The sequence below is a fragment of the Gouania willdenowi genome, chromosome 6, assembly GCF_900634775.1.
Source record: "Gouania willdenowi chromosome 6, fGouWil2.1, whole genome shotgun sequence".
Classification (NCBI taxonomy): Eukaryota; Metazoa; Chordata; class Actinopteri; order Blenniiformes; family Gobiesocidae; genus Gouania; species Gouania willdenowi.
The window spans coordinates 43,905,120-43,919,393 of NC_041049.1; the positions used below are offsets into that span (position 1 = coordinate 43,905,120).

The 14,274-nt window shown below is 41.5% G+C and overlaps 1 protein-coding gene across 1 annotated transcript; it reads left to right on the forward strand.

The window, feature by feature from the left end:
• Positions 1-250: 250 nt before the first annotated feature.
• Positions 251-13,933, forward strand: prr5a (proline rich 5a (renal)). Its single transcript, XM_028449077.1, has 11 exons — positions 251-631; positions 2,344-2,474; positions 5,605-5,730; positions 7,014-7,094; positions 8,936-8,984; positions 9,064-9,121; positions 9,193-9,284; positions 9,371-9,511; positions 10,635-10,770; positions 10,856-11,131; positions 13,233-13,933. The coding sequence occupies exons 2-11, from the start codon at positions 2,344-2,346 to the stop codon at positions 13,523-13,525; spliced, it is 1,383 nt and encodes a 460-aa protein (XP_028304878.1). The 5' UTR covers positions 251-631; the 3' UTR covers positions 13,526-13,933.
• The last annotated feature ends 341 nt before the right edge of the window (positions 13,934-14,274 follow it).

A 14,274-nucleotide genomic window follows, 5' to 3' on the forward strand; every position in this document is an offset into this window, starting at 1 on the left:
GTGTATTGTTCTCTCATTTTGTGTTTGTCTGTCACTTTGTGTATTTTTGTGCATCTTTCTGTCATTTTTAATGTGTTTACTTTGCGGGCCACTCAAAATTGAAGTCAGGAACACATGTGGTCCCCGGCCCACCAGTTGCCAATTCCTGCACTGACAAGATAGTGAGACGTTCACTGTCAGTTGCCTGGGGTCTGTATCGCAGATCCTGTGTTGCCTTCAGGGTCTCCTCTGTTGCCTGCGTGCAAAGGTTCAACCGTGCGTGTGCGTGTGGATCGTGCATTATTTCTGCTCTTTAATCCTCAGTCACGTCCATCAAACCGAACACGATGCGCGCAAACGTGGCGCTCGTGGCCGCGCCCAGGTTCCACTCGTCCTCTCGTCAAAACAAAGCGGGAGCGCGCCTCGGAGCCTGAGCAGCTGTCGGGAGCGCGCGTCGCTTCATTACATGCCTCATCAATGAGCACGAGCAGCTCTGTCCGCAGGTCCGAGTCTCGCGCCCCCCCCGATGCTCGTGAGGCTGCGCACGTCACCAGGTAACCACCGCACAGCGACCGGCCGCCAATGAACCGGGACGGAGCGAAATACCGAACCGATTTAACACCGGAGGAGCCACGAGACGAGAGCAGCCACGGTGAGCGGGGCACGTTGGGCTGGGCACGAGGGGCAGGACACACGGAAACTCAGGCCTGACACACACACACACACACACACACACACACACACACACACACACACACACACACACACACACACACACACACACACACACACACACACACACACAGATAGATAGATAGATCCGGGTCAGTGTTTATCCAGAGGCGGAGTGCGCGTGTGTGTATTAGCGAGGAAAGGCTTCATCTTCCTCACACAGGTAGTGTGTGTGTGTGTGTGTGTGTGTGTGTGTGTGTGTGTGTGTGTGTGTGTGTGTGTGTGTGTGTGTGTGTGTGTGTGTGTGTGTGTGTGTGTGCGCGCGCGTGCGTGTGCGTGTGTGTCCACAGACGATCAGCACAGACACACACTTATAGAGGTGCCCGCTGTGGGGGCAGTGCCCTCTGGCAGGGTGGGGGACCATCACCCCGTCCCGTCCTGTTGGGTGGCAGCAGCAGCAGCAGACTGACGTTCAGTCTTTGTCTGAATCCAGACTGTGGTTCTCCTTTCTGACCAGTAGGAGGCGCTGCACTGGGTACAGTGTAGTGCTCCTCTGCAGGGAGACACCCAAACACACTGTAGCCACAAGCAGGAAAATCAGGAACACACACACACACATGCACACACACGTATCACAGCCTTTTCCTCTGATGTAATGAATGCGTTCCCTTCCTCCTGGTGTTGAAACAACAGCCAACAAACAGAGCTGCTCTCACACATGCTTATCCAAATTATCCACATAATGATTTGCTGAAAAAAGGTACGACGACACATCAGTCTATCTTGGGTACCTGCTTATCCTCAGGGTCAGTCCCAACTGGCCCAGTGCTGAAACACCCATTTACCACAGACACTACCAAATAAAACCTATGCAAACCATCATTCACTCCTCAATACGAAGCCACCAGTTCCCGTTTAACTTTACTGTGTCTGTAAAACTGTCTGTTCCTCATCCATGTAAACATGATCAGCTTTAATCAGCTTCACCTGCTTCACATAGTGTGTCATCAGTTCTACAGAAGATATGTGGATAAAGTTACGTGTTATGGGACCACCGATGCCAGGATTAGTAGTGTCTGAACAATCGTAGGTTAACGATAACTACTGATACTGTCAAATGTTCTGGCCCCGAGTGGTGAAAAAATGCATCCTTGTGTCCGTTTGTTTTTGTTTAATTATTACTGATGTCATCAGGTTAATTTAAATTAAGCAACACCCGCAGCAGTTGTTTAGAGCAGTACCTAGGGAGTAATACATGTATTCATCAAAAAAACTCTCCAATAACACAAGCTAGAGTCCATACATTTGTCACTCGTCTCTATTGAGAGAAAAAAGTCACAAAGAGCTCCACAGTTGTGTGCGTTCACCAGGATACCTGTAAGGGAGGTTATGTTTCGGAACAGGGAGGGGAGGGTGAGCGTGGTTGTTTCTATACAAATCGCACGTTTATACATACTGCAGCTTTAAGTTCACCTAGCAATACATTGATTCCTAATATTAATAATATAGTGCATTTTAATCAATTTTTTTCCTCTATTTTTTTCAGTGCTTTTTTGTGTTTGATTGCAGCCATTTCATTTGTAAGTGCGCTGCTGTATCAATCATGTGTGATTGATTGACTTCATAATTGATTGATGGATAAGTGCGCTGAATTCTTTGCTCACGCTCTAATTTCCCATCATTCCTGCTCAGATGCTGGACGGACTGCGGCGCAGACACGCCTCCCGGCCCTCCCCCCGACCCCTGTCACTCAACTTCAGCACGTTCTCGGCTCCGCCCCCGAGCCCAGACATGGACACCAGCAGTGAGCATCCAATCAGGAGGTGAGTTTGAACGTTTCACAACATGCAGCACTCCGGATGAAATATTCATGAGCTTTGTAAAAAAAAAAAAAAACACTTGGTCCCTGAAGGATTAATTTGAGGCTGAGCTGGAGCTCATGCTGGCCTGGTGATGATCATCTTCTCCTAGTGGGAGCTTTGATTGACTGGTGTGTGTCTGTCTCATCAGTGCACACACACTTGATGTGTTTGTGTTATTGTTTACCTGCTGTGCTGTCAGTGCAGAGTTTTAAAGGCCTGCGTGGGTTGGAATCATCACTTTGTTTAACAGCCCCTCCCAAAGATATGCTAATGTTTCTGTGTCTGCAGCACAATATTTGATTGTGTAAATGCACAATGGGCTGAGAGTGAGGAGACGTTTTATCAAAGCGTTTGATAAATGACAGACGTCGCGTCCAATCCAAGGCAGGAAAGTGTTGGTGTCTGCAGAAAGAAATACAGGAAGCTCTAATAGAGGAAACCATGACACAGAGAGCAGACATGGGCAACTGGTGGCCCGAAGAATGTAGTAAACAGACAAAATGACTCCTTAAGTACTCCAAATGAGGGGAAAATGTACAAAATAATCCGAAAACATCAACAAAATCACAGACAAATAAGAGAAAAATATAAAAGAAAACAACATCAAAAACGACTCCTGAAACACAAACTCACAAATGACAACACAAAATGAGAAAGATGTACAAAAATCAATTTAAAAGCACACAAAACAACAAAAATACAGAAAAACAACATAAGAATTACACATAAATTACTCTCTAAACAACAACAAAAACCCACACTACAAATAAATCCATAAACAGCAAAATAAACAAAATTTACTCCCAAAATACGGAAAATGTACAGAAAAATATACAAAACTACATCAAAAATGACAACACAACCCAAATTCACTCTAAAAATACACAAAATGAGAGGAAAGTATACAGAACAACAACAAAACTACACAAAAGACTCCAAAAACACAACAAAAAATAGAAATAAATTAAAAACACCCAAAACAAAAACACAAAAAAAATAGGTAAAATACAAAATGACAACAAATACACAAAATAATTCTAAAGACACACAAGATGACGACACTAAACACAAGAACAACAGATTAACAAAAAGTGAAAGGAAAAAATAACAACTAAAATACACAAAAGCCCTACGCTACGAATCTAGATAATTATGTCCTGGATTAATCTTCGTTAGTGGGCTTCAACTAACCAAACATTCCCTGTCAGAGAAAAGCTGTCTTACGACGGTCGATCACAACATTCTAATTTAAGCCAAATGTTTTCAACCTCGGTATGTGCGTGCTCACATGAATGAGGTAGAGATTACAGCGTCTGACCAATCAATGGAGAAGCTGGCAGAACGACAGTCTTTACAATGGAGGAACAGCTCATGATATTAAACAAATATAATGAATTTAAATCCATGATGACAGCGAAGAGCAACAGTGTTAGTGCAGCGCACCAGGAGGCGGAGCTTTTATACTTCCTGATCTGATCCACTTCATAACTTGGTCCCGACCAGGTTAGGTGTTGTTTAAGATTAAAATTATGAATAATTAAAATCCATAAATCAGACCAAAAACAACACTGTTGTTACCGAAAAATCAGGAATGAAAGAACCCAGACAGGAAGCTGCTGACACTGTTAATGCGTAAAAGCATGAGATTATTTATGATATTGATCCATTGGATGGGATATCCCATCCAATGGATCAATATCATGATGTGATGCATTTAAGCATTCACAGTCAGCTGATGAAACCTGTCTCGATCCATATGCACGGACGAGTGAAGTCATATATTAATTAATTGAATTATATGATTCCACCCGTCCGCGCATACGATTGAGACATAGGTTTCATCAGCTGACTGTAGATCAGTCTATCAGATATAAATCTATATTTTTCCTAAAGGATGTTATCGGTGAATGAAAGGATTGCATCAATGTTGCATCAATGATGTTGTGTGGATCTGATCTGTCAGCTGTCAAATCAGATCCACACACTTTTATTGGAGACCTCGCTGATTGGTCAGGAGGCGGGACTTTAGCACTCGCTAAAATCCTAGCCAGAACAAAACCTGCTCGTGAGCAGGCTAGCCGCTCAGCATAAGTTTCCATGGTGATTTAGCTTCGTAAGACTTTAGCTAGCTTCATAGTTCAGCACACACTGATTAAATCCTGGAAGTTAGCGTGATAAGAGGTAATCGAGATTTGTAACATAGGCCCAAAATGAAAAATACTTAAGATGGGTACAAAAATAACACATAAAACAACAAACATGCAATGAGAGAAAAATGTACAAAATTAAAAATACACAAAATGACTAAGAAAAACACACAAAACTATGACAAAAATCCACAAAATAATAAAAAATAGTGTTTTAAAAAATACACATAAATAAAAGGGAAAAAAAGACAATTAAAAACACACACAAACCCTTTGTTGTTTCCTGTGTTAATGATCAGATTGGTCATTATTCTAAATGCTGACATGAAAGTTGATAACGTGACCCTTAGATCAGACTATCACAAGTTGGTGGCCCCGCTGTGATAAAAGCTTCCCGTCTCTGTCTGACCCCTGGTGCTGACCCACTTTCTGTCGTCCACACTGTATTTTTACTCTGACTAAAGCAGGTGGCCAGCTGTGGCAGAGCAGGAAAAACTTCCTGTGTTTATCTGTTGTTGGTAATATGATGGAGCACTTCCTCCTTCTCTTTGTACCTTAACATCTCAGCTCATCCTGAACATCTCAGGCCTCTGTGTAAACATTTGTGTGCATCAATGGTTTTATTGTAGTGACACAGAGGCAGAGAGTGAGGAGCGCTTTGAGTTTTCCATTAGTGCACTGGGTATTGTTTTCTTCTGTGACCCATAGGCGATGGGCTGACAATGGTTCACCTCTGTCTGAGGCTCCACCCACTCTGCTCCTAATGGGCTGCCCCCCCCCCCTCCCCCCGTCTCAGCACACATCACTCTGTCCCACTTTTCTGCTCTCTTTCTGTCGTGTATTGTCCTGCGCCGCCTGCAGCCGTCTCCTGTTTCATCTGCACACACACACACACAGACTTAGTCCTTCTTTCTCTCCTTCTTTCTCCAAATCTCCGTCATGAGGACTCTGCACCGGCTGAAGCTGATGAGCTCCCCCAGCCTCAGCGAGCTGGGCAAGAGTGAGAAGACGTCTCCGGAGGATCGAGGGGAGAAGCAGAAACGAGCGGGAGCCAACGCCACCTGGAACAGGTACGTTATCAACGCTCCAGGAAGGGAAACGTTCTGTGTTCCCACGTTTCACATCAGACTGTGGGATTGTGTGCAGAAGTGTAAAAAGTACTGATAAATCCTACTCAAGTAGAAGTACTGTTACGTGATGGAAATTGTACTCAAGTACAAGTGAGTCATATATAAAATACTCAAGTACAAGTAAAAAGTTGCTCAATTAAATAGTACTCAAAGTAAAAGTTACTAGTTACTTTTACCCACCCATCTTTATTTTTGGTAATAAATCTTGCCACGGTTCCCTTGCACACAGTAAACAAGACCAAATCTTGCACACTGGGAACTTAATTTATGTTCCACAAAGGAATCTATATAAAATAAAAGGTTTGTCTAAATGTACAATTCTTTTTAAAAATGAGAAAAAAAGCAAATAAAATAAATTAAAAAATATCATGCTCTAAGTATAGTTACATTTCTGAACTCTAAAACTGAGAAAATAACCGGCATTCAATGCTGTTTTGATGTGGTGCATTACAATTAATCTGGTTGGTCGGCTATGATATGATGCATTTGATTGTTGGTTTTTTTTTGTAGTTTCACAATGTCAATTGATCATTTCAAACCAAAAAGAGTACTGACATATCCTACTCAAGTAGAAGTACTGTTACTTGATTGAAATTATACTCAAGTACAAGTAAGTCGTACATAAAATACTCAAGTACAAGTAAAAAGTAGCTACGGTTCCCTTGCACAGTAAACATCTCATGGAAGAGGTTAAATCTTTCAAAGGCATCTGTATAAAATAAAAGTTTTGTCAAAATGTACAATTCTTTTTCAAATAAAATGTAACCAATGAAATAAATAAACAATAAAAAACAATTCCAGGCTCTAAGTATAGCTCCGTGTATTAACTCTAAAACTGAGACAATAACTGGCATTTAATGTTGTTATGGCGCTGCGCATTACCTTTAATCTGGTTGGTCACCTATGATGTGATGCATTTGATTGTTGTGCCATGTGGGTAACAACATACAGTAATGGGTAGAAACCACAACATGAAAAATGGCTCGACTAAAAACATATGGATTATGCTCAATGTGACCTGAAACGATAACAAATCATAGTAATTTACTCGGTCAAGGTTGGGTGTAGAAATGTAATAAATTACTTTACTTCTTTTAAAAAGTAAAATGACTAATTTAGAAATATACTCAAAGTACAAGTACCCATAAATGCAACTCAATGACAGTAGCATGAGTACTTGTAATCCATTATTTTCACCTCTGGTTTGTGTGTTTGAACACCAGCATCCACAACGCTGTCATAGCCGTGTTTCAGAAGAAAGGCTTGGCTGATAATGAACTTTACGTCCTTAATGAAGGTGTTCGGTGAGTCCAAACCTTATGATTACTGTTTTCCAGTATTTGCTGATGCTGTGTTTCCCTGTGAATGAGTTTGTTTGTGCAGTCAGTGAACTGTAGGTGGGTCACGTGGTCGTGGTATCTCATTATCTTCCCAAACCAGAGCCCACACTGGTCTCTGCTGTAGCTCAGAGAACATGAGAAGATTAACATATGTGTGTCCGTCGCGACACACACAGACGTAGATCATTAACACAGTCATTTTCATCCTGCAGTTAGATTTAAAGTCTGCATATAAAACTGAAATGAGACCAAAACACACACAAAGCTGGATTAGTATGTCCAGGATATCTCTCCATTAGCAGGCTTCACCTAACCAGAGAGCCCCTGTCCTACGAAGCTGGATATAAACACGTTCACTTATCCCAGGTGATTTCAGCATGACTCCGTGCTCGCTCCTGTGGAAGGTGTGGAAATTGCAGTTTCAGACCAATCACAAACAGAGAAACTGTGTAGAGAAACTTGCGTCACAATTGAGGAATAATTCTTTAAAATTATGAAGAAATAAAATCAATAATTAAGACCACAAACAACACTATTGCTGAATGAAAAGCAGGAATTGACGAGTGTTAATGCTTAAATTAGTGAGATTATACAATGTTCATTGGATAATAATATGACACTGATCAGTTTCACTTTATTAAGGCACAGACCATGTCTTGTCATGCAGATCAGCCTACATCATAAGGTAGACAATATTAATATTTTATATATTATCTTACTGGACTGAGGGTCTCTGCGTCACCACAGAATACATGAATGAATGATTTATCAGTCTGACACACGCAGGATTTATCAGCTGACTAATGTAGGTCAGTCTATCAGATATAAATCTGTATGTTTCCTATAGAATGTCATAGGTAAATGAAAGGATAATTGTTGGCCTTCACCTAACCAGTTATTGTCCGTCAGACAGAGGCTGTCCTACTAATCTAGATTACAACTCGCTAAATTAAGCAAGTTGATTTCAGCCTGGCTACGTGCATGCTCTTGTGACAGAGGAGGAGATTACAGCGTCAGACCAATCACAATCACGAATAAACTGTATAGCAATTTATGTCACAATTGAGGAATAATTCTTTTTAAAAATATGAAGAACTGAAATCCACAATTCAGACCAAAAACAACACTGTTGCTGCAGTAAAAGCAGCAAGTAATTAATGAGGGAAGTGTTGATGCTTAACTTAGTGAGATTATAAACAGACACTCTGATCAGTTTCTCTTTTACGTTGACTGTGGCTCTGATGCTGCATTTATACAGATCAGCCTGAATCATACGGTGGAATATATTTATATTTTATATTATCTTACAGGACTGTGGCTCTCTGCATCACCTCAGAATACATGAATGAAAGCATCCGACACACGCATATTTTATCAGCTGACTAATGTTGGTCAGTCCATCAGATAAAAATATATACTGGATATTTCCTATAGGATGTCATCGGTAAAGGAAAGGATTGCATCGATGTCTAAATATTCTCTCTCCTGTCAGCGTCACATCAGATCCACACAGTGACGTGTTCACACAATGATCCTCCTTTGATTGGACAGGTTGTTCTCGAAGAGCACTGATTGGTCAGGTGGCGAGGTTTTTGTACTCACTCAGATCCTAGCCAGAACAAAACCTGGTCCCGACCAGGTTAGTCGTTCAGCCTAAGTTACCATGGTGATTTAGCTCCGTAAGTTAGCAAGCTTTGTAGCCTAGCGCACATGGAATAAATCCAGGAAATTAGCGCGATAAGAGGAAATCGGCTTTGTAGTAAAGGCCCTTAGTGTCTAATAAATCCTCTGTTGTTTTTTCTCAGACATCTGTTAAAAACTGAGCTGGGCTCCTTCTTCACTGAGTATCTTCAGGTAACTCATTCATTTGTGTGTGAGAATCTAGAGAAGCGACAGATTCTCCAACATTCACATTTCTGGCTTTCCTTCACAGAACCAGCTGCTGACTAAAGGGATGGTCATCCTCCGGGACAAAATAAGGTTCTACGAGGGTACGGCTGGATTTCCATCCATCTGTAGGTGTTTCACTGTGGATTTCCTCTTTAATGTGCGACTCCTGCAGGTCAGAAGCTCCTGGATTCTCTGGCAGAGACCTGGGACTTCTTCTTCTGTGACGTTCTCTCCACGCTTCAAGCCATCTTTCACCCAGTTCAGGTAAAGCAAGTGTGTGGTCCCCTTTTTCTGCTCTAAACCTTTTTATCCCCTGACCGCTCATCTTCTTCCTCCTCCTCTTCCTCCAGGGTAAGGAGCCGTCGGTCCGACAGCTGGCTCTGCTGCACTTCAGGAACACCATTGTCCTGAGCGTGAAGTTGGAGGATGCCCTGTCTCGACCACGGGCTCGTGTGCCTCCTTCTGTCACACAGATGCTGCTTATTCTACAGGTGAGTCTTAGTGCACGTGGTCAGGAACAGGAGGCTCAGTGACGCAGTTTAACGCCATGGAATTATCTTTAATCAGAGGGAAAGAAATGGACAAAAACAGCAATGATTGTGGCACCAAAAGTATGTCCTATATTATATGATCTGCTGGGATTTGTTTCAATGATGCCCTGTTGAAGACTGAATAGTTCTAGAAAAACAGGTTTAAGTACTGCTGGGCGATATGGACCAAAACTCATATAAATACAATATAAATATCAATATTTTTAACTCAATAAAGTCTCACCAGAAAGACAATTCTTGGTTAAATTTGCTGATGCAAAATGCCACACAGGCACATTTATTAACAAACAGCTGTCCAACATGTGATACTTTTAGCTCTTTCTCCTCTAAGGCAGAGGTTCTCAATCTTGGGGTCAGGACCCCATTTTGGATTGTGAGACACTGGGAGGGGGTAGCCAAATGCCTTTAAGGAACTAGGAATTTTTTTTAACAATTTGATCCCATTTTTGCTTATTTTTCTGCAACTACACCAAACTTGTCATATTTTAACCTTTTTTTTTTTTTACTTTTTCTTGCCATATTTTTGCTCCTTTTAATGCCTTTCTGCTACTCCTCCATGAAACGTCAATGCCTTCTCTGGACATTTTTGCCACTTTCAAGACATTTTCAGCACTTATAAACCCTTTCCACCACTTTTTGCACCTACCGTCACATATGGTGACCCATTATTATCACTTTTAACCTCTGTTCACCATATTTCATGCTTATCTTTGCCAATTTAACCACATTTGTCATGCCGATTATTTGCCAATTTAAACCCCCCACTCTTTTTCTGTCTTTTTTTGCCCACTCTAATTCACAAATTGTATCCGATTTCTGCAGTTTTTAAAAATCCTATTTCACCACCTTTTCCACCATTTGTGGTCACTTTTAACCATTTTATTGAAGGATTTACATCCTTAAGATGACTATATAATATAGTGCAAATTATTATAAACTTCCTAGATAACAGTGGATATAGTTCAGATAATTAAATAAATGTGGTGATCACAGATTCATACTCCCCACAGACTACTGCGTCTGTTGTCAAATGTAAATGTATGGTCTGTGTGTTTGTTCTCAGGGCGTCCATGAGTCCCGGGGTGTGACCGAGGACTACTTGAGGTTGGAGTCTTTGGTGCAGAAGGTGGTGTCGCCCTACCTGGGCACCCACGGGCTTTGCTCTGGAGATGATGACGCGGCGCACTGCTGTGTCCTGGGTTAGAGGCAGAATGAACCTCAGTACAGATTGTGTAGGAGATGAACTGCTTCTAAACATTGTTTTCCGTTTGTTATCTTACTCAGAGAAGCGTTTGCCGTGGGGTTGGTCCAAGTCTGCAGAGCAGTTGTCTAAAAACCCCGTGGTTCGCTCTAAGAGCTACAACATTCCCCTGCTGCTGACCCCGGTGGCTGAGTACGACGCTGATGCCAGCTCCGTTGGCAGCGGAGGAATCCGCCGCCACTCGGCGTGCGAGATCATCTCATGCCTGGAGGAGCAAGGCTTGGCCTACGCCGACCTGTCCCCTGGACCGGAGCTGTCTGCCTCCTCCAACAGGCTGTGTGTGGCCTCACAGTTCAATGGTATGACTTTTAATTTAAAGGTTTTAATACAGCTAATGTAGCACAGTTTATAAGAAAAGAAAAGAAAGAAACAATGAGGAAAGAGAAGCAACAGAAAGTGACAGAGGAAGGACTTCCTTCAACAGGAAAGAACCAAAAACAGAACTAAGCTCCGCCTACTGCCTCATCCTGTGGGCATGATCAGAGTGACAGAATATTAACAAACCACAGGTGTATGAGACCAGCAACTGACCAGTGCTCACTGGTTTCTTGTTATAGATGGTCTCTGTTGATGTAGTGAGGAAATCATGTTTAAACAATAAAACACTTTAAAACCTAACAAAACTAGCACTGATATTTCAGATAGCAGGAAACATCTGTCAGGAGTGTCAAACTCCTTTTGGTTCAGGGGCCAAATACGGACCAGTTGGAAGTCAAATGAGCTCCAGCTTAAAGGTGAAGCTTAATGTGCCCTAGTTTGCACTTTCTCATATAAATGGTATATAAAGTACGTAAGACACCGACAATATCCAAGCAAGGCATGCTGGCTGTCTTATTGTCTTGCACACACAAAGTAATGAAATGAAACATGTACAGTAGGTGGCAATATGCATATGTGTTGTTGGTTGCAACACACCAATAACCAAGAAAGAAGAAGACATGAAGAAGACATGTCCAATCAAGTGACAGATTTTCACTTTTATTTCCTTGATTTTGTGACCAGTTTGAGAAAATGTTGTAGAATAATTTGATGAAATTTACAGATTTTCTTTTTAAAATTAAGAGATTTTAAGCGATTTAAAAAAAATTTAAAAGGATACAAGCATGGGAAAACTTTTAACCCTGGCAAATCTACTGGTACAGTTAAAGTACAATTAGAACTAACCAATAATAAGAACAATAGTTTCTTAATTTGAACAAGGAAATGGTAACTTGTAGCTTGAGGGCCCCCTGGTAGCAGCGGAGCCTTATGCTTCTTCATAGTCTGCATATAGCAAGAAACGGCTCTGCCCTGTAGCCAGAGATAAATGCAGAAAGTCAAAAAGAGGACAGCGTTGTATACAGAGGATGAAGACACAAGTTTATTAAAGTATAACTAAACCCCAGTTGTTTGCTGACCAGAAATTTAAAACAAATTCCTTTAACATGGGCGGGGCTCCTGGTACAGTTAAGACACACCCAGTCTGTACTTTATAGTACGCTATGCTAACTAGCTACTCAATCCTCACTATAGCTCTCTATTCACAGTTATTTCAGTCCAACTTTCTGACCACAGATTGAAGAGATGTTAGTTCATATAGGAGGGGGCGGAGCCAACAGTGATGCATGATGGTCCAATGATGTCACAGAATTTTGTTCTCAGCCAATAGCAAAATGTTATTGTAATAGCCTGGTTTTAACCCATAGAGGGCAGTCACTCTCACATTTTACAGCACAATATGAGAAATATAAATACTTTGATTATTGCCCATTTTACTCAATCAACAACACGACTTCATACCAAATACATTTGTTTTCTGCAGAAAGAAGTGGTTTTGGGTTTAGTTACTCTTTAAGTAGGGCTGGGCGACAAGGACCAAAAGTCATAAATCTATATTTAGCACGTGTGAGTGAGCTCCGTCGTGTGGCTTGTTTAGGTGATGGTCTGACTTAGGACGCACTCAATAATCCATCTAACTGAGCTTTTCACACTGTTCTGAGAAGAAGAGAAAGCAGCGACTTTTTGTCTGTATTTGTTGTCCTTTTGTGATTTTTTTTTTTTTTTTTTGTCTTTTTTGTGTTGTTGTCCTTTTGTGAATTGTTGTCTTTTGTTTGTATTTTTGTTGTCCTTTAGTGTATTTTTTTTGGCATTTTACAATTTTTGTAGGACTTTTGTGCATTTGTTTCTCCTTTAGTGTTTTGTTATTGGCCTTATTTGTCATTTTGTGTGTATCTGCTTTGGGGTTTAGTTGCTCTTTAAATGTGTGAACAGTTAACAAGGAAAACCTTTGCACCAAAGACGGTGATCAAGAAGCCTAAACCTGTGGCAGCAGAACTACAAAAACTGCTCGGGGGATCAAACAAAAAGGTTGTGAGTTGAGTCCTGCCTTCAGATGATCTTCAGTGTTGTCCTTTCTCACAGGTCTCGTCCCAGGAGGAGGAGCCGGTGTCCTGGACCTTCCTCTGTCTTCTTCTTCCATTCTGCCCCTGCACTCCATGGGGGCCCTCCATGGTACGGAGGCCACCACTACAGTGACTGATCTCAGTAAAGGGGCGTCATGCTCACCCCCCAGCGAGTCGTCCAGCCCCGAAACCATCATCGGACCGGTGCCGGAGTCGACCGACTCCGACTCAGACGGGATCTTCATTGACTTTTCGACTCTGTCATCAGAAGCGTTGGGGCTTAGCCGTGAGAGCAGGCAGAGCACTGTGTAACCATGGGAACAGTCACAGGGACGTACGATGGAGATATTGCTCTACTCCTTCTCATTGACTGGTAACATCTCTGTTACTTTAGTGGTACATGCATTCTAACGAGTGCTTTACCTTGAATTCTTGCTGTAAAAACGCTAAGATAAACCCAAAGGTACATCTGAATTTAATACCTCCCACATTTTGTATTCCTGTCGACTAAATCGGTGGTTCTCAACCTTGGGGTCAGGACCCCATTTGGCATCGCGAGACACTGGGAGGGGGTCGCTTCAAGACACCAAGACTATGTTTTTCAACAATTTGAGCCCATTTTTGTTTATTTTTACCCTTTTTCTGCAACTACACCAAATTTGCCATATTTAGTTCTTTTTAATGAATTTTTCAGCATTTATAAACCCTTTCCACCACTTTTACCACCTAATGTCGCATATGTTGACCCATTATTGTCACTTTTAACCTCTCCACCGTATTTCATTCTTATTTTTGCTTTTTTAACCACATTCACGATTTGTCCTGCTCATTATTTGCCAGGTAAAATTACTGTAATTGTTCCCACTTTTTAAATTATATTACCCAACCCTCTCCCCCCATTTTTTCCACTTTTAAGCCAATATTGACATTTTAAATCCTTTTTACCACTTTTTGTGTCTGTTTTTGGCCACTCTAATTTGCAACTTCCAATCAATTTCTGTTTTTTAAAGTCTCATTTCACCATTTTTTTCTTCATTTTTTTTTGTCACTTTTAACCCATT